Source organism: Urocitellus parryii, chromosome 2 (genome assembly GCF_045843805.1).
Source record: "Urocitellus parryii isolate mUroPar1 chromosome 2, mUroPar1.hap1, whole genome shotgun sequence".
Taxonomy (NCBI): Eukaryota; Metazoa; Chordata; class Mammalia; order Rodentia; family Sciuridae; genus Urocitellus; species Urocitellus parryii.
In genome coordinates, this window is record NC_135532.1 from 454846 (window position 1) to 474701 (window position 19856).

At 61.7% G+C, this 19856-nt stretch overlaps 1 protein-coding gene across 3 annotated transcripts in view; it reads left to right on the forward strand.

Annotated features, from left to right (window-relative positions):
- Rasa3 (RAS p21 protein activator 3) overlaps window positions 1-19856 on the forward strand; it is a 79926-nt gene that overhangs the window by 51114 nt on the left and 8956 nt on the right. For 2 of the 3 annotated variants that reach the window (XM_026381530.2, XM_026381531.2), the window contains 15 exons: window positions 1940-2020; window positions 2395-2467; window positions 4526-4602; window positions 6190-6294; window positions 6944-7100; window positions 7504-7652; window positions 8326-8440; window positions 9132-9206; window positions 9885-10008; window positions 12929-13035; window positions 13719-13796; window positions 14813-14890; window positions 15568-15641; window positions 18074-18180; window positions 18658-18740. In XM_026381530.2, the coding sequence (XP_026237315.1) occupies window positions 1940-2020; window positions 2395-2467; window positions 4526-4602; window positions 6190-6294; window positions 6944-7100; window positions 7504-7652; window positions 8326-8440; window positions 9132-9206; window positions 9885-10008; window positions 12929-13035; window positions 13719-13796; window positions 14813-14890; window positions 15568-15641; window positions 18074-18180; window positions 18658-18740 (1483 nt within the window). Of the gene's footprint in view, window positions 1-1939; window positions 2021-2394; window positions 2468-4525; window positions 4603-6189; window positions 6295-6943; window positions 7101-7503; window positions 7653-8325; window positions 8441-9131; window positions 9207-9884; window positions 10009-12928; window positions 13036-13718; window positions 13797-14812; window positions 14895-15567; window positions 15642-18073; window positions 18181-18657; window positions 18741-19856 lie in introns of all 3 variants that reach the window. The other variant, XR_003300102.2, reaches the window with a different exon arrangement.

Sequence of the window (19856 nt, forward strand, 5' to 3'; positions counted from 1 at the left end):
CCATCTCCCCCTTGGCTGCCCTGCCAGCCAAACAGCAGTGAGTCTCTTGGACACCTCTGCCCAGCTGGCGACCTGCTCCTCTTCCTGGAACAGTGCCCAAGAGGTGGTAGGGGTCTTTGGTGGGTGAATCAGTGGACCAGCAAGTATTTACTTAGTGGATGAGTTGATGGTCAGAGGAAGGTAACCAAGGACCATCTGAGCAAACCAGGGAAGCAGACTGTCCAGAAAGCAGCAGAGCAGGAGAGCAGGGCAGGATAAGAGGGACGCAGTCAGCCCACAGGTGCGGAGGGCCAGGAAGCCCTGGGGCAGCCCTCCAGGCCCACGGTGCCAGGAAGAGGAAAGGGGATATGCAGGTCAAACAGGAAGCCCTGGAGGGCAGCAGGCACTCTGGCGGCAGCTGGTGGAGCAGTGTCTTCTCTCCTGATGGAGGGGAGGTACAGGGACACCAAGGTCAGAAAGCCAGTCAACTCAGGACCAGGGTAGGATGCCGGCTCCTGACCTGATGGGCCACCGGACTGGGTCCCCGTCACCCACACGGCCCGCACGTCGTGTGCGTGGACAGTGGACAGACCCACCTCCAGCATGAACAGGAGGGCTGGGGCCCAGCGCTAGTCCCTGCAGGGCAGGCAAGTCGGGGAGGGGTCCTGGGGCCCAGGTGGGTGTGAGAGGCCAGCAGAGTTGGGTTGGCGCTCTCCAACCTCCCAGCCCAGGGCCCCAGAGGATGGCAGGGACTTTAGGGTAGAGCCTCCCTAGAAGCAAATTCCATGACAGCCCAGAGAGTGGACATGGCTCCTGCCCAGAGCTGAGCTGCAGCCCTGCTCCTCACAGGGTGGGGTTGGAAAATTCTGCACACTAAGAATCACAAGGTCCAGCATCTGCTCAAAAACCCCACGAGGTGAAAAATGTGAGGCCAGCCTGGAAAGGAGCCGCAGAGCTGGGGGGCCAGCAGAGGAGGCCAGGAGACAGAGGGGCTGTAAGCCAGAGGGCACTGCTCCGGCAGCAAATGTGGTGATCCAGGACCCATCCCAGGTGCTGCAGAGAGGCCTGTGGTGTGGCCGCCACCCAAGTCCTAGGCCAGAAGCCTACTCTGGGGGCCCAACGAGTCCAGTCTGGCCCCTCGCAGGAAAACAAATGGACAAGTGTGGTGACCAGAGGAAAGGGACGGTGTGACACCGCCAGGCTGGGAACGGCCGGCACGCCCAGGGCCACAGGACTCTGGGTTGAGTCCTCACAGCAGGAGCCTTGGTGGGCTCGGGCTGGCGGACACTTGCCAGGACTCGGTGCTGCTCGGGAGGAGCCCTGGCTGCGCGGGGGCAGGCCCCACCTGCTCTGCAAGATGCTGGCCCAGGAGGCCTGGGCCGGGAAGGGCGTTCCGTTCCCGTGGGTGACTGCCCAAAAGGTTCAGTCCTCCTGGAAGGAGTCGGGCGATGGCCACTACCCAGGAGTCCGAACAGGATGCTCTAACAGTGGGCCACCCTGCTCATCTCAAATGTTCTGTCTTTGGCCTTGACGAGGGGGTAACTGGCATTGGATGGACACTCCCTAAATACCTGGGCAGGAATCTGACCCCCGTTTAAGGTGATAAAGGAGACAGGTGCAGAATGAAGGTGAAGACGCCAGGTCAGATGCTCTTGGTCCCCATCGGCCTGAGGGCCCAGGTGAAGAGCTGGTGCTCTGCTCTTCCACGGAGGCTCTGTGTGGCTGTGGCATGGACTGCAGGCTGATGGGCAGTGGGGAGCAGGGCTGGGCCCTGCTGCGAGCCTGTGGCCTCAGCCAAGCAGTTTCCAGAGACGTGACGTGCAGACCCGTCCTGGCTATTAACCTCCACCACTGGACGGTGAGGAGACAGCCTCTGAGCCCTCCAGACCTGGAAGGAGGCTGACCAGGTCTGCCTGCAGCTGCAGGTCCCCTCCCCTGACCACTGTCCTGTCTCTCTCAGCATCCTCGAGTGCCAAGGCCTGCCCATAGTGAACGGGCAGTGCGACCCCTATGCCACCGTGACACTGGCCGGACCCTTCAGGCAAGTGGCTTTCCTGTCCTGCCCCTGTTTCCTTCTGGTCCTGGGGGGCTGCGGAGGGGCTGCAGGTCCAGCTCTGGAACCAGAAAGCCAGCACCTCCTCTAGAGAGCGAGGCGGTTGCAGTTTGGGTGGGATCTGTCAATTTGACTCCTTTTTGTTCTGTTTGTTGCTCTAACATGAGTCTGTGAAGGATGACCTTCACTGGTGTTTCTGGCTCAGCGAAAGCTCCTGATTTGCATGCCACCTGGAGGTGGGACAAACAGGGATGTTTATGAGATAAACCAAGGCAGAAGCTACTGCAGGATAGCTCCGTTTCAAGGCAGATCTGCAGCCAACAATGTCGTTTCTGGTCCTAACCTTCCTCTCTTGACTGCAGATCAGAAGCCAAGAAGACGAAAGTGAGAAAGAAGACCAACAACCCCCAGTTTGACGAAGTGTTTTACTTTGAGGTTGGTACTGGGGCAGGGTGAGCCAGAAGCCCACCCAGCATTCCGGTGGGATGCTCCCATCACCTGGAGGGCTGCCCCCCCGGCCCAGGCCTCCCCTCCCTCCCTGGGAAGAAAGCTGCTTGTTCTCTCCGGCCTGGCCCAGAGCCGGGGCAGTGACAGCCACCCCTGCCCAGTCCTCGGGACGGGGGCTTTGACGGCCGTTTGGTTTTGGGGCTTTTTATTTTTCTGGCTGTTCCACCGCAGTTTCCCTCCTCAGGGTGAGGCTTGTTTCACCGGAAACATGAGGGTTTGAAGCAAAAGGGGAAATGATTCAGACCCAGAGGTCTGCTGGCAGCTTCTTAGAGCATGTGGCAGAATTAGAGGAGGGTGAGGCTGAGGTTGCGCAGGCGGGCACGGGTGGCCACCGCCCTGGGCGTGAGCGGCATGTGGCGGTGTCCTTCCCAGCGTGTTTCACACACACACCAGGCTCTGGCAGAGAGGGGCATTCACAGGGGAGGGTGGGCAGGAAGGCAGGTTGACTGCAGCCTCAGGGTCCCGAGGCAGGTGCACCGTGGTCAGAAGACGTGGGAAAGCTTTCCCAGTACAAATCACCTTCCCAGCTGGGTCTGCCTGTCTCCAATGTGCAGAAAGCAGGTTCCATCTGCTAAAAACATGGTCTCCACCCACTGGGTTAACTCCTGTGGTGACCTAGCCACCTGCACCTCCCTGAGAGCCAACCTGGTGGGTTGCTGTTCAGGCAGGGTCCCTGCTCCCCTGAGCCCCAGGCCCGAGGGCAGCATGCTGCTGGACCAGCCCTTCTGCCCTCACCTCAGTGACTCTATCTGGCTTGGAGCCTCAGGTACCAGGGCCTCCTCATTGCCCCCTGCCTCCTGGTTGGGCCAGTGCAGAAGCCTCCAGGAAAGGGGCCCATGACCAGGGCTGTGCAGCTCCCCCAGGGCAGAACGGGGTGCAGTGGCCACAGCCCCCAGTCCATGTTTTTCCATATCAACCCGAGGACACATCTAAAGCCAGTTTGAACTGCACAGAGCCGCCTTCACCTGAGAGCAGCAAGCTCCGGTGCAGTGGCAGTGGCACTCCGTGGGCAGCAGGCGGAGGTCAGGCCAGTGTGGGCAGAGCGAGCAGATACACTGACAGCAGCACCAGAAGCCTGCTTAGCAGGGGAGCCTCTGACAGGGCAGGGGCTTCCTGGGGAAGTGGCATTCCAGAGACCCCGGCGGGAGGTCACGTGACCTCTGGAGCAGGTGGCAGCATGCAGACAGGAGGAGACATGGAGCACTCTCAGGGCACTGCTAGCTTTACAGGTGCCAATTAAACTTGGAGGCTCGGGGATTTAAACAACATGACCTGGTCAAGTTCTGGATTGCCATTCAGCTCCCAAAGCTTCTAGATTTGCATCAGCCTGCTGATACGAAGTGGAGGCACAGCCAGCCTGGAGGGGCAGTGCCCCTGTGAAGGACCATGATGGGCTGCAGCAGGTACTGCCAGCTCTGTGGGGCTGCTGGTGTGTGCTGGGCCTCCACTGGGCCTCCACCACGGCACCTGGCCTCCAGTTCCTCTGCTCCCTCCTGTGTTTTGAGAACTGCCAACCCCTACCACATTGGGAGGCCAAATGCTTGACCTTTCAGTTTTCTGACGCTCACTGGGTGCAGACTTGTGGAGCTGCTCATGAGGTTACAGGACCGACCATAGAGCAGGCTGCCCCTGGTCACAGGGTTGAGTGCAGCTCCTGGAGTAGGTGTCCTCGTAACCAGCCAGGGCTGGACAGGAAACTGCAGGAGCAGGGGAGCTGACCAGAGAGGGCCTAAAGCTGCCCACTGCACACTTTTTGCCCCTCCTGGCAGAGTGCAGCCTCTGCTGTGGCGCTCAGTGGCCTCAGGGCTGTGGGGACAATTCCCAGGTCAGGAGATGGCACTTGAAGCCTGAATCAGGCCCCAGCCCTTCCTGGTCTGGCTGGTCCCAGAACAGGGGGCTGTCCTTTCTGGGCTGCAGGGTACAGTGCCACAGACTCCTGGTGGCTGGGCTGTGGGTCTCAAGTCCTGCTTCTCCACCTGACACCAGGTCACCAGACCCTGCAGCTACAGCAAAAAATCTCACTTTGATTTTGAGGAGGAAGACGTGGACAAACTTGAAATTCGGTGAGTGGAAAGTCAGGTCGCGCTTCCCACTGGGCAGTTCAGTCTGAACTCGGCTCCTTGGTTGTTTATTTAGTGTCTCAAAGAAGGGGCAAGGATAGAAATGAATGCCACTTGGTGGTAATTTAGCACCAGGGTTATAGGAGTGCTGACCAAAGACCCTGCATCCAACCTTGTAGACATTTGGGGGAGGGTGAGCAACACCTGCTCTGCAGCCAGCCGGCTGCGCTTCCTGGCTCCTAGGCAGTGTCTGGGTGAAGGTCGGATTCGTTCACCAAGACCACCCAAGGCCATGTGTGGGAACGAAGTGGCCACTTCTGTTTGGGATCTTGTTCTCAAGCCCTTAGGGCACAACCTGTGCTTGTCAGAGACCAGGTCAGTTTTAGAAAGCACCAGGGCCGTCCCCCCAGTAGCACTGGCCTTGGGAATCCTGCTGGGTGCAGATCTGTGCTATGCAGCTCCTCTCTGAGCCGGTCCCTCACACCTCCTCGGGGCTCTGCGTCCGTGGGCTGGACACCCCTGTGGGGCCTGTGTGGGTCTCCCTGCTCTGCCCGTGCACACATCATGGCAGCTGGCCTTCTGTGAGTGCTCTCCTGGGCAGCCTTCCTCCAGGGCACGGATACTCCTGGAGGCTTCAGGACAGTGGTATGGGGACTGCTCTGCTCCCGTCTGGAGCCTCCCACCCACTGTGAAGAGGCAGCTGCAGGGGGAGGGGGAGGGGAGGTAGGGGGCTGTGGCTGCCTGGGATGCTCCTGCTGCCATCTAAGTTGTTTGGTCAGGACTCCCACTGGGCCCAGCACAGTGGGGTACAAGGACTCCAGCAGGGCCTTCCACTCCCCACAAGCTCACCTGTGTCTGGCGGAATACCTTGACCCTCTTGGTGAACCTACTCACTGGCAGTGGTAAGGGCAAGGGAACCACACTGGGTCTCCTAGAGTCTCTCCAGCAGGCACCTGTGAGACTGGCCGAGAGCCCTCTGCTGTGCTAGGCTGGACTCCTCGGAACACAGTGTGGGCTTGTCTGAGTGCCAGCTCCATGCAGACCTGGCCACAGCCCCTCCCTGGGGCGGGGGGCCAGCCTCTCTGTGACTCCCCTAGCAGGTGTAAGCAGCTTGCAGAGGTGGAATCTGAGTTCAGGGTCCTGTGGCGCCACTTCCACACCTGCCAGGCAGGTCCCACAGGTTAACCCCAGGCCAGGCCTGGGGTGGATCTGAGGCCCTGCGGGGGCCTGTGAAAGCATGGGCTGTGGGCTGCTCCTTCCTGGGTTGGGCACAGACACTGAGCAGTGGCTCCGCTCCACTGCACGCAGCAATGCCCGAAGGTGCCCTCTGCTGCCAGCCAGGAGAAGCTGAGTCCTGGGGTCTGCTGCCCCCAGGCCCCAGCTCGGGAAGTGCCTGCCTTTGATTCCAGCTGCCCTGGAGCCGCAGGCCTCTGCCCTCAGCCACCCCTGGTTTGCTGTGGTCAGTGTCGGTCTTTGCTGAATGACTTCAGGACTGGAGGCCTTGACGCAGCCCCCCTGGGAGGTAGCCACCAGGCTCTGCCCAGGGCTGCCCGGCTCGGGTGAGGGCTGAGTGCCACTCCTCTCTCTCAGCGTCGACCTCTGGAACGCCAGCAACCTCAAGTTTGGAGACGAGTTTCTGGGGGAACTGAGGATCCCACTCAAAGTGCTGCGTCAGTCCAGCCCCCACGAGGCATGGTAGGTGGCTGCACCGTCAGCGCAAACCAGGCTAGCGGTGCTTGAGGCAGCCCTCTGCCCAGGGGGCCGCCTGCTGCTCCCTCAGGAGCAGTGCCAGCACAACATGGCCAGCTAGAGCTAGGCCCCTGCTTCTGCAGAGCAGGTCCCAGCCCCATCCAAGGTAGCCACCGAAACCCACCCAAGGTCAAGGGACTTCATATAGGACCTGCAGCCGACGGATCTCCAGCAGCCTGACCAGGGAAGTCTAGGTGGAGAGAGGTGACCAGACTGGATAGAATGGAGGGAAGGGTTCCACTCAGAAACCACCAGAGCAACGTGGCCACCGCCCAGGCCAAGCCTCCCTCTGACACAGAAGCCACACCACCTCGTGGAAGGGCTCCAGCGTGCCTCGTGTGGCAGTGTTGATCTTCAGGGCGATGCCCGACCACAAAGCTCCCCGCCCTCACCCACTCTTCCTTCCAGAACGTGCTCTGCCTCCCCTTCTCGCCCTCCCCTTCTCGCCCTCCTCTCTCCCCTCCTGCTCCTAGGGACTCTACCTTCTGTCTGTGGCCCTGTGGGTGCCCCAAGAGACCACGCCCTCAGGTGTCCTGCAGAAGGGCCGGGAGCTCCGTAGGAGACCCCACCTCACCTGCACCTGCCTCCCTCCCAGGTACTTCCTCCAGCCTCGAGACAATGGCAGCAAGAGCCTGAAGCCAGACGACCTGGGGTCACTGAGGCTGAACGTGGTCTACACGGAGGACCACGTCTTTTCTTCTGACTACTACAGGCCCCTGCGGGACTTACTGCTGAAGTCTGCGGACGTGGAGGTGTGTGGCAGCCCGCTCTCCAGCCTCAGGGCAGAACTCTGGTGTGGGGTCTCCCCCAGCACCCCAGCCTGCCTCCCACCCCGCCAGGCCCAGCCCAGGCCTCTCACCCAGCCCCTCTGCCGCTGTGGCCACAGAGCCTGGCTGGGCAGACTTTCTGCCTAGGACTGTGACCCGAGTCTGGTCGGCCCAGACCCCAGTCTGCTGGCTGGCCGGGCCCCCACCCCGCTCCTACAGCTCGGCCTGTGCACACTGGGGGTCTTGATGTGGGCCAAGAGCTGTTCATGCCTGACCCACCCTCCCCTGAGTGGTGGGTCTGGGGCCCTCGGGCACTGCTCCTGGGAGTGGGGTGCCCCATGGGGGGGGCTGTGCTGGGGAGCTCGCCACTCACCAGGTCTCTGCACAGCCTGTGTCTGCGTCGGCGGCCCACATCCTGGGCGAGGTGTGCAGAGAAAAGCAGGAGGCAGCCATCCCGCTGGTGCGGCTCCTGCTGCACTACGGCAGGGTGGTGCCCTTCATCAGTGCCATCGCCAGCGCAGAGGTGAAGAGGACCCAGTAAGTGCCAGGTGCCCCCCCGCCCCGCCCCATCCCGTCGCTGCACCCTGACTCGGTCCCAGGGCTCCACCCTACAGCCTCAGCCCCTGCCCCAGTGCCCTCCAGTGCCCTCTGTCCACCCCACATCCAGAACCGGCTCAAGCACAGGGTTTGAGGGCAGTGAGGTGGGGGTTCCCCAGGAGCCAGGCGAGTTCAGGGCCACACACTGTGTTGACTTCTCTGGGAGGACTGAGGAGGGCGTCCAGAAGGAGGGACAGGATGCTCTCCTGGGGACCGTCTTCCTGCTCTGGGAGCTGCAGTCCCTGGGAGAGCTCCCTCTGGAGTCTAGGGCCGGAGGATGGTGCTGCTTCCCCAGGACCGTGTCGATGGAGAACTAGGGAGTGACACTGCAGGTGACAGTGTCCAGGCCACTGAGTTCTGTCTCCCCTGGCCTCATGAAGCACCTGAGGCTTTGATGCAGAGACGCCTGGATTCTCTGAGAACACTTCACAGGGCGGAGGCCAGCTCCAAGCTGACCAAGGGCAGCAGAGGCCAGCATGGGAGACCCTGTGACTTCACGCAGACCCTGGAGCACTCCTGTCCACTCTCGATGACTCATGCCGAGGGATGGGTCCCGCTCCTTCTGCCTCCAGGAAATGACAATCACCACCCCCACCCCACCCCCGTTTTCCAGGGATCCCAACACCATCTTCCGGGGGAACTCGCTGGCGTCCAAGTGCATAGACGAGACCATGAAGCTGGCGGGCATGCACTACCTGCACGTCACCCTGAAGCCCACCATAGAGGAGGTGAGGCCAGGTGCCACCAGAGCCAGCCCCAGCAGCCCAGGTGGTGCAGGTCCTTGGCTTCGGGAAGAGGGTACTCGGCATGTTCCAAAGTCTTCATGGCTTTCTCAAAGAAAAAAATACTTTAAGAACCCCTTATTCTGTTAAAGAGAGCAGGACTGGTAAGAAAACCCGACTTTTCCTGGGACCCACCTTTCCCACATGCTGTGGGTCCCTGCATCCCCTGAGCACTGCAGCTGTGGCAGCCCCTGTCAGGCACTGGCCATTCCCTTGCCTGACCCCTAGCGGCTGCCCCAGCACCTCTGTGTCCCTCTGTGTCCCTGCTCTGGCCCCTGCTGCACGTCCTGCTGAGACATTCTGACCTCAGAATAGTTTTCAAATCTAGGGACCTCAGCAGTGCTCTGGCTGGGTCCGTGGGCAGAATCGTGGCCGTGCTTTGAGTAACAACCTTCTCAAACATCTCTGAACAGATGGGAATCTGTCTGGAAGACTCCTGGCTTGGCCTCCACTGAGGGCTGCCCCTGCCTCCTGGCCAGGGGCTGGGTGTGCTCCTGGTGGCCCTGCAGTCCAGGCCGGGCCCGCAGCCCGGTGCAGGGTCCGCAGTCGGCTGGCTCCCAGGGCTGGTGAGGCCTCTCTCCAGGCCCAAGTGCTCGGCCTGGCCTCGGGCAGTGCCCTCTTCTTAATGTCCTTGCAGATATGCCAGAGCCACAGGTGCTGTGAAATAGACCCCGTGAAGCTGAGGGACGGCGAGAACCTCGAGAGCAACATGGTGAGGGCCGCTCTGTTCCCAGGACTCTTCCAACGCCTCCTGGCGGGGGCTTCTGCCTGGGGCCTCGGGGACACTGTTCCGGGCAGGGAAGGGACGCCAGCTGGGCATAGAAGCTCTTCCCCGGCCCTAGGTCCTGACCGTGGCCATGAGCCTGTGGGAAAGCACCAGCCTGTGGAAAGTTGTCACCCCCAACTCCTCTCCCCTCAGCTGCCTGGAGGGCCATGGCCCCCTCAGCCAGCCCTGCCTGTCCCCCTTTGTGACAAACACAGGTGCCCAAACTGGACACCTCCAGCTGCTCCCAGGGCTCTGCCCCATTTTCCAGAACAGCAGAAATGGAGGGCAGCCCTTCACAGCACGTTAATCCCCTCCCCTGACTTCAGGGCAGTGAGGTGCCACCTGGGTCAACCTTTAAGTAAGAGTGCAGCTGCTCGCTTTTAGAGGCACGTCCTGGTGCTGGGTGCCTCACCCACAGGGGAGGAGAGGGATTCCGTGTGGCTGCCGGGTGTGACCTCTCCACTGACCACGAGTTACGGCAGCTGTTCACAGCGTATTTTAAAGGGCAGACTTTTTAAACAGAAGTTTGTCTGCTGTATGGCCACTCTGAGCCCGTCCCTCCCGGCCTGGCTCGGGCACTCCCATGGCCTCGGGGAACGATGCCTGACACTGTGTCCCCTGCAGGAGAGCCTGCGGCACTACGTGGACCGAGTTTTCACTGTCATCACCAAGTCAGGGGTCAGCTGCCCCACCGTCATGTGTGACATCTTCTTCTCCCTGAGAGAGGCTGCCGCCAAGCGCTTCCAAGGTGAGCCCTGTAGGCCCCAGGTGGTGGCCAACGGCCGGCTGCCCTGGGCCCCTCCAGCTGCCAGTGTCCCCAGTGGGTGTGAGGGGCCTCCATCCCCTGGCCGTCCTGCCTTCCCACAGTGCTGCCTTTTAACTCATGCCCCTCGTGGGCCCTTTCCCTCACCAAGCACCTGCAGCACTTTGGGGACTGGACAAGGGGGGTTTGCCCGAGATTCCGGCCCCTTTCAAACCACTTCCTCACCAGGCCTGCTGGCACCTACCTGTGATCCCAGTGGCTTTGGCGAAGGTGGGAGAATGACAGGGTCAGAACCTCAGCACCTTAGGGAGGCCCTAAGCAACTTAGTAAGACCTCTCTCAAAATAAAAAGTTCTAAAAAGTTCTGGGGACTCGGCTCAGAGGTTAGGCTCACCTGGGACCAATCCAGGAACAGAAAACAATCATCAGATAAAACGCGTCTTCTCACGCTGGCTCCTGGAGAAGGAGGATAATTCCCTCCTACGCCCCAGGCCCCATGAGCCCTCACCACGAACCTGCACACGCCTCCCTGCACCCCTTGTCCCTGCTGCACAGACCCTCACGTCCCCACCTCCCTGCACACACCTCCGTGCACCACTGGTCCCTCCTGCACCGACCCCTCAGTCCCCATCTCCCTGCCCTCCTCACAGCTCCCTGCACCCCTTGTCCCCTCCTGCATGGACCCCTCACGTCCCCACCCCGGCCCTCCTCACGCCTCCCTGCACCCCTTGTCCCTGCTGCATGGACCCCTCACGTCCCCACCCCGGCCCTCCTCACGCCTCCCTGCACCCCTTGTCCCTGCTGCACAGACCCTCACGTCCCCACCTCCCTGCACACACCTCCCTGCACCACTGGTCCCTCCTGCATGGACCCCTCACATCCCCACCTCCCAGCCCTCCTCACAGCTCCCTGCACCCCTTGTCCCCTCCTGCACGGACCCCTCAGTCCCCCCCTCCCTCCCTGCACACACCTCCCTGTACCCCTTGTCCCCTCCAGCATGGACCCCTCAGTCCCCCACCTCCCCCCTGCACACACCTCCCTGTACCCCTTGTCCCCTCCTGCATGGACCCCTCAGTCCCCCACCTCCCTCCCTGCACACACCTCCCTGCACCCCTTGTCCCCTCCTGCATGGACCCCTCAGTCCCCCACCTCCCTCCCTGCACACACCTCCCTGTACCCCTTGTCCCCTCCTGCATGGACCCCTCAGTCCCCCACCTCCCTCCCTGCACACACCTCCCTGTACCCCTTGTCCCCTCCAGCATGGACCCCTCAATCCCCCACCTCCCTCCCTGCACACACCTTCCTGTACCCCTTGTCCCCTCCTGCATGGACCCCTCCATCCCCCACCTCCCTCCCTGCACACACCTCCCTGTACCCCTTGTCCCCTCCTGCATGGACCCCTCAGTCCCCCCCTCCCTCCCTGCACACACCTCCCTGTACCCCTTGTCCCCTCCTGCATGGACCCCTCAGTCCCCCACCTCCCCCCTGCACACACCTCCCTGTACCCCTTGTCCCCTCCTGCATGGACCCCTCAGTCCCCCACCTCCCTCCCTGCACACACCTCCCTGTACCCCTTGTCCCCTCCTGCATGGACCCCTCAGTCCCCCACCTCCCTCCCTGCACACACCTCCCTGTACCCCTTGTCCCCTCCAGCATGGACCCCTCCATCCCCCACCTCCCTCCCTGCACACACCTTCCTGTACCCCTTGTCCCCTCCTGCATGGACCCCTCCATCCCCCACCTCCCTCCCTGCACACACCTCCCTGTACCCCTTGTCCCCTCCTGCATGGACCCCTCAGTCCCCCACCTCCCTCCCTGCACACACCTCCCTGCACCCCTTGTCCCCTCCTGCATGGACTCCTCAGTCCCCCACCTCCCTCCCTGCACACATCTCCCTGTATCCCTTGTCCCCTCCAGCATGGACCCCTCAGTCCCCCACCTCCCTCCCTGCACACACCTCCCTGTACCCCTTGTCCCCTCCAGCATGGACCCCTCAATCCCCCACCTCCCTCCCTGCACACACCTCCCTGTACCCCTTGTCCCCTCCTGCATGGACCCCTCCATCCCCCACCTCCCTCCCTGCACACACCTCCCTGTACCCCTTGTCCCCTCCTGCATGGACCCCTCAATCCCCCACCTCCCTCCCTGCACACACCTTCCTGTACCCCTTGTCCCCTCCTGCACGGACCCCTCCATCCCCCACCTCCCTCCCTGCACACACCTCCCTGTACCCCTTGTCCCCTCCTGCATGGACCCCTCAATCCCCCACCTCCCTCCCTGCACACACCTCCCTGTACCCCTTGTCCCCTCCTGCATGGACCCCTCAGTCCCCCCCTCCCTCCCTGCACACACCTCCCTGTACCCCTTGTCCCCTCCTGCATGGACCCCTCAGTCCCCCACCTCCCTCCCTGCACACACCTCCCTGTACCCCTTGTCCCCTCCTGCATGGACCCCTCAGTCCCCCAACCCCGCCCTGCACACACCTCCCTGCACCGCCGTGTCACCACCTCCCGACCCCCATGTCATGGCAGGATGTCCCACTGAGGTCACAGCTCATATCCGAGCTGCTTCCAGGTCTTTCTTCCTGGGGCATCTGATCCTGGGGAGTGTGTCCTCCCAGCCCCAGAGGGTGCCATCCCCACTCTCGGAGGGTCAAGGAGCATTTCCCAAGAACAAATAGGAAGTAAAAACAATGAACAGAACTGTCCTCCCCCCCAGGTGAGAGCCAGCCACCAGGGAGACCCCCGAGGCTGGTGGGTCAGGGTTGTGACTCCAGATGGTGCCCATGGTGACCGTCAGACAGACCAGACTGGGGCCAGGCACAAGGCCCTAGGAGGGCAGGACGATAGGAATCTTGGGGTGGCTGTGCTGCGGCACCCCACTGAAGCGGCGTCCTCTGTCCCCAGATGACCTGGATGTGAGGTACACAGCCGTGAGCAGCTTCATTTTCCTGAGGTTCTTTGCTCCTGCCATCCTCTCCCCCAACCTCTTCCAGCTGACACCTCATCACACGGTAAGAGGTCAGCCCGTGAGCTAACTGTCCTCCCCTAGTCTGGCCAGTCCCCTGAGCCTGCCCACACGTCAGCAGGGGAGAAGGTGTGAAAGTGGGTGGGCTGCCTCTTCTCTGTCCACAGAGACGTTCAGCAGACTTTCTGCCCCAACTTCTCTGTGTTGCTGGAGGGATCCACAGTTGGGTGTTGTCGGAGGCCTTGGCTGTCACCATGGGCCCTGTGAACACCTTGGTGTGCTTCCAATTCTGCGCACATTCATGCCTCTCTTTGTGTCAGACATGTGGCAGGCCCTCTCTGGTGCTGAGTGGCAGTTGAGGGTGCCCAGGGGGAGAGGCTGGAGAGACTTTGCGTGGTGGCCCTTTCTGCTTCCCTTTGGTCGAAGCCAGCATCCCTCTGCCTGTGCAGAGTGGCCCTGGCTCATCTGCATCCAGGTGGGAGGGCTGGAGGAGGGAGGGTCCAGCACCCAGCTGAAATGCAGGCCCTCTGGGGTGAGACCCCGACCCAGGTGACTGGGACCTTCTGGAGCCCGAGACCAGGAATGATCCAGGTCACCCCAGTGCCTGCTGAGGCCCTGGCAGCTTCTGGACAATGCCACCCATTTTGTCCTCTGTGTAACTCTGGGATCGATCGCCGCGCGTCCTAAAACTGGAACAAGGCCAGGTTTCTCTTCTCCTGCCTCCGACAGGACCCACAGACGTCAAGAACCCTGACACTTATCTCCAAGACCATCCAGACTCTCGGCAGCTTGTCCAAGTCCAAGTCTGTGAGTCTGTTTCCACGCTTCCAGGAGCTCTGCTTTGTTTCTCTCTTTAGACAGCGTAGACGAAGCGGTTCACACTCAGGAGCGGAACCCCAGGGACACGGAGTGGGGCACCCCAGCCTTCCAGGGCCTCCCGTGTCTCTGCCCTCGGGGGTGCCCACAGTGCTAGGGGCCTAGTTCCTCTGACTTCTCTCAGTCACCTGGGAAGGTAGCCAGGCCTCCTAACCCATTGTCCCACCTCAACTTTGCTCCTGGTCCCTAGTTGCAGAGCTGGGAAGGTCACCTCAACCGTGAGCCCCAGGATGCTACGTGGGTGCACCTGTGGGTGGGGGACTTCCTTGGCAGGAGGAGCAGAGTCCAGCCACAGCCTTGGTGACAGCCTGCACTCTCTGTCATTATCACTCCCTCAGGCAGGTGCTGTGTAGAGGGTCCCTGTCCCTCAGGGTCTTCTACCCCTTGACTCCCATCCTATTTCCAGGCCAGCAGGCCTCCTGACCCACAGCTTGAAAAGCAGGCTCTAGGGCCAGAGCTGGCTGCCAAGTCCTGACTGGGTATAGGAACTGTCCAGGGCCAGGTGAGGGGTCTGCAGGAGCTCCCTCCCTGACCTCCGGGCCTCAGGTGGGGTCCCTGCAGACGAGGAGGCTTCTGTGGAGGCCCAGAGGCCGTGCCTCTTCATCCACACCCAGGGTGTGGGAACCCCAGGTCTCACAGATCCCACCTCCTGTGTGCATCCCTACCCCAGGGGACCCACAGAAAGGGCACTGATCTGCACCAACCCCCGAGTGGTGGCCAGAGAGGTTTCCCTGGGTCCCCAGGCTGTGACCCAGCCCCTGGGCAGGGCAGCCCTAGCACTGGAGCACCTGGGGGCTGTTCACAGCTCCCGGAGCCTGAGCCAGGACTTCAGCCAGAGCAGACACTGGTCCTCTCGGGCACCACCTGGGCTGACCACAGGCACCTGAGTCAGATCTGGGCCACCCACCCAACCCCCAGGCGTCACCTTGCACCCGGCTTCATTTCAGGCCAGTTTCAAGGAGTCGTACATGGCGACCTTCTATGAGTTCTTCAATGAGCAGAAGTACGCAGATGCGGTGAAGAACGTAGGTACACCTGTGTGCAGAAACCCGCCCTCGGGGACCTCCCACATGGTGGCCTGCAGGCATGCAGGCGGAGCCTGCCCTGCTGGCTGTCCACTGTGGGGCAGGTCCAGGGCCACCTGGGTTCCCTGCAGCCACCCTTGAGCCGATTGTTGGCTGACGTCCAGACCTGCAGCACAGTCCTGTCCCATCATGGCCACAGTCCCTGGTGCCTCTGTCCCAGCTCTGTCGAGGACACTGTGGAGAGTGTCCTGCAGCCTGTAGCTTGGCCGTCCCCACCCTCTCAAACCAGAGGGCAGAAGGGGTTGGAGCTCAGAGCAGCCTGTTGGTGGGAGGGACCTGAGAGGCCCTCGGATGGGGAGGGAAGTCAATGCCAAACCCGGTCCCCAGGTGGGACCACTCATGGCCAGGAAGAACGGCGGGGCCAGCTGGGCCTGCCTCTGCCGTGTGTCTTGGGCGCCTGTAGGGTGCAGAGCTTTCCCGTGCCTAGTGCCCCGTGGACAGGCCTGCAGGGTGGGGGCAGGGCGCTGCCTGGAGACTCCCACAGGCCCCAGGACGCTCCTGCTCTCTTCCCCAGCCTTGACGGGGTGTGAGAGAGGGCTGCAGGAGGGAGCCGGCACTGTCGGGAGTCGGCTGCAGAGGGCTCCCCTTCTCATGGCCTGATTTCCCCCCTGCTTTAGTTTCTGGATCTGATTTCGTCCTCTGGGAGAAGGGACCCCAAGAGTGTGGAGCAGCCCATCCTGCTCAAGGAAGGGTAAGGCCTCCGTGGGACCTGGGAGGAGGTGGGTGGGCCTCCAGCCAGGCTGCCCAGCTGCCTGTCCTTGACTCGAGGCCCCAGAGCTCGGGTCTGGCCCAGGTGGACAATGGCTTGCGAGTTAGGGTCAACCTGGACCTCTCCTAGCCCCTGGCCTGGGGTGGGGCGGGTCCCGCCTCCTCTTCCTTTCCTACCAGGCTCTCCGGGGAGGCACAGCCACTGTGGTTGCTCAGGGCCTCTTCTCTGTGGGCTTGGCAGAGTGTCCACTCTTGCTTCTGAGGGGGTCTTCTGTCAGGAAACCAGGGTCACAGGAAATGAGATGGGCACTTGGCCCCAAGGGCCTTCCGCGGGGTTCCCTGCGGCATCTTGGAGGCCCTGTAGGTGGAAGTGCTGTGACCTCTCGAGGCTCTGCCTCAGCAGGGCATTTCCTCCCTTGACCTCACCCGGGCTCTGGGGCTCAGGGGCGGCACCACACATCTGCCCCTCATCCACGTGGACTTGGGCAGATCCACCCAGTTCCTGCAAAGCTGCAGCTCTGAGGCTCTCAGCTTCACCGTGCCCCCAGGCCCAGGAGCTGCCCCTGGACCCTGGCCCTGTCGCTGTTTTTCTTTTAAAGCAGCCACGTGTCGATGGTAGCACAGGTGGTTTCACACAGTGCACACTGAGCAAGCCTGCAACCCAGGCGGCACAGCCTCTGTGACCCTTCCTGGCTTGCACACTGCATGTGGAGTGTGGCCATCCTAGAGTGACCTCCTGGTGCAGGGGCTGTGAACCTTCCCGGGGCCTCTGCAGCGCAGCCAGGTTCCTCCAGCTCTTCAGTGGCTGCAGCACAGACTCACTGAGGTTTTGGTCCACTAAGACCCTTAGGCTTCTACCCCCAATTAAGCTGCCACCTTCTGCTCCCCAACTGATTGTCACCTGCAGTGTCTTCTTGCTCTGGGTGGTCATTTTGTCCTGTGCTTGTGCACACTGTAGACTCAGGGTGATAACCCTGCTCACTGAGGTTCGCTCCCTGCCGAGGTATGCTGATACGCCTGCTCTGCGTGACCCTCCTCGTGTTGTCACCTGCCGAGATGCAGAGCCATGAGCCAGCTCCAGGGGCTTAGTGTTGAACCCACTGTGCGCATGTGGGGTGGCACACCCTGTTTGCAGCCTGGCTCCCAGTGGCTCCTACCTCCCCTGTTCCACGGGTGCCTGGTTGTGGTGAGAAATGGTCACTCGTGAATGAGGTGTCTGGACCAAAGCTGGAGTGAGTGACCCTCACAGACCCTTTCTCCAGAAAACTGCCGACAGCCTCCGGCTGCATGCACCTGCTCCTCTGTGCCCAATCAGCTAGAGGTTTCTAGGAGTGTATGTGCACAGAATTTGCATAAACCCCATGTATGCAGGGCCCTCAGAAAATAGTGTTCCCACAAAATCCCGTAGCAGCCTGTTTGTAAGACCTGCTACCCACAGCTCATCTGTCCTGTGACTGAGGATCTCTTAGAAGCACTTTCTGACCCTGAAGGACAGTGGTGCCCAGCTGATCAGTGTGTGTGGAGGCTGCATGGGGCCCTTGGGGTCTCAGCTGCCCTCCTGGCCTCCCCGGTCTTGGGAGGACAGCAGCACGCTGTGTGGCTGGCTGTGGACCCAGTTGGCCTCAGTTTCTGCCCAGACCATGGCAGAAAGTCCTGCCCTTAGCTCCCTCCAGACTGTTGGCAGGAGCGCCCCGGCTCTCACACGTGCACCTGTGCCCAGTTCTCTGGCCCACACTGTGAGGCCTTGTGCTGCCCAGCATCCCCAGCTCCGCTCCTCAGGGTAGTCACAGCTCCACATTCCTCCAACAGAACACCTATCTCCTGGTCCAGTGGCCTGGCCATCTGCAGCTCGCTCTGCTCTTTTCTGCCTCTGCCCTCCATCCACCGAGGGGTATTTCCTTCTCTTCCTGTTGGCTGCTGGCTGTGGTCAGGAATCCCTCACTCCCGTGAGGCTCCAGGGGCCGCCAGGAGGGTGTTGGGTGGGGGAGGCCGAGGTCCGACAGAAGCAGCCCGAACGAGGTGGCCTGGACACAGGAAGGCCATGGGCTTCCCCACCCAGCAGGCACCCCAGCAAGTAGTGTGCTCCCCACCCACCCCCAGGCTGGCCGCTCCCCCTCCCGCAGCTCTGGCTCCAGAGCATGCCTGTGTGGCCCTGTGACCCCGGCTGCACTTCCTGCAGAAGGCCAGGCGATAGGAAGCCGGTCAGTCGGTGCTGGATGGGTGGGGGCTGGTGCTGGGGTCTGCGGAAGCCCTGTGTGGCCTGGCAGGTTGGGGTGCTCAAGGCAGAGGCACGTCCCCCCCTTCTAACCTGTTGAGGGAAGTAGAGGGGAGCAGCACCGTGCACCCGTCTGCCTGCGCACCGTGGCACGACAAGGGGGCCTGACACCCAGTGACCACTAAGTGCCTTTGTGACAGGTTCATGATCAAGAGGGCACAGGGGAGAAAACGCTTTGGGATGAAGAACTTCAAGAAGAGGTGGTTTCGCCTGACCAACCACGAGTTCACCTACCAGAAGAGCAAAGGTAACAAGAGCGGCCCCCTCTACAGGCTTCCCACTCTGCTGGAGGGCTCCGAGCCTTCTCCAGGTCCTGCTGGGCCTGGCAGGCAGGTTTGTCCCCAAGCACAGGTCCTTGTCCTGTAGCCCCTGGCAAAGGTGGGGAAGACTCCTCGGCAGGAATCCCACTCCCCCCACCAGAGCGCAGGGCCCACGGGTTGGGGAGGCCTCCTGGCTGTACGTGATGTCCCTCGCCGCCTCCCCCTGGCCGCGGGGCTGGTCTCTCCTGGGTCTGAGCTGCTCACCTGAGGAAACTCTAGCAAATGACTTCCTCTCCTAAGATGTGGCCCTGGGCTGGAGGCAGGCCTGAGAGCTGACCAAGGTCCTGAGAAGCACCTGGCTCCTCCCTGCAGGCCTGTGGCCTCTGGGTCCTCCACTGTCTGGCTAGCCAGGAGGGCACACCACCTCCAGGCCAGGCCCAGCACTCATGCCCTCTCTGCCACAGGAGACCAGCCCCTCTGCAGCATCCCTATCGAGAACATCCTGGCCGTGGAGAGGCTGGAGGAAGAGTCCTTCCGGATGAAAAATGTGAGTGCAGACCTCTCCCCCAGGGGCGTCCCTCCACCTGGTCCAGGCCTGGATCTCCCTTCTCCTGGGCTCACCAGGCCCAGGGAAGAACCCGAGGGGAGCCGGGGGCTGAGCTGGGCCAGGTGCTTCTCGGGCCTGGCCTGTGTCGGTCAGCTTTCCCTAACTGTGGCCAGCACCTGAGATGATCGACCTGGAGGCAGGAAAGCCCTGTTTGGCCTCACAATTTCCCTGGTCACCTGGCCTTGTGGCTTTGGCCTGTGGTGAGGCAGAGTGACACAGCAGGAGTCTGTGGTGCAGCAGGCAGCTGCCTCGTGGCAGCTGGAGGCAGCGCTGACCAGGAAGGGTCGGATCCCAACAGCTCCCTCGAGGGCGTGTCCGCAGTGACCTCACTTCCCCCCTGAGGCCCTACCATCAGCTGGAGTCTGAGCCTTCACCATCAGCTAGAGTCTGAGCCTTCACCATCAGCTGGAGTCCGAGCCTTCACCATCAGCTGGAGTCTGAGCCTTCACCATCAGCTAGAGTCCGAGCCTTCTACACTTAAGATCCAAACCCTGACATTCCACCCCTGGTCCCCACAGGCCACGTCCATCTTACATGGGTTCAGTCCCTGTCCAAGAGTCCACATCGTCCCACCAGTTCCAGCATGGCTCCAAAGCCAAGTCCAAAGTCTTCTCTTAGACACCAGGCCAACAGCTCTGAGCCCTGAAAAACTTTAAAAAACCAAAAACTTACATAATGGTGCAGGGCAATCATTCCCATTCCAAAAGAGAAATTAGGGACATAGCAAGGAAGGATCAGGCTGCAGCAAGACCCACACCCAGCAGGGCACAGATTAAATCCTGAGGCTCCATGTCTGGTATCTGGGACTCGGCTTGGGCAGCCCTGCCTGGTGGCCCTGCTAGCCAGGGTCCCCGTGGCCACACCTGGCTGGCTCTGCTCCCTGTCTGAGCTTTCCACGGCCATGTTCCGTGCTCCTGGAATCTCTTCATCCCCAGGTCTCAGCTGAAGCTGCAGCTTTACTCCCATGTGCCACACGTGGCCCTCCGGGGCTGCCTGCAGGGACTGCTGCCCTGCCACCTGCTGCCTGCCTCCCAGACCTGCCTTGGATCAGTGGAA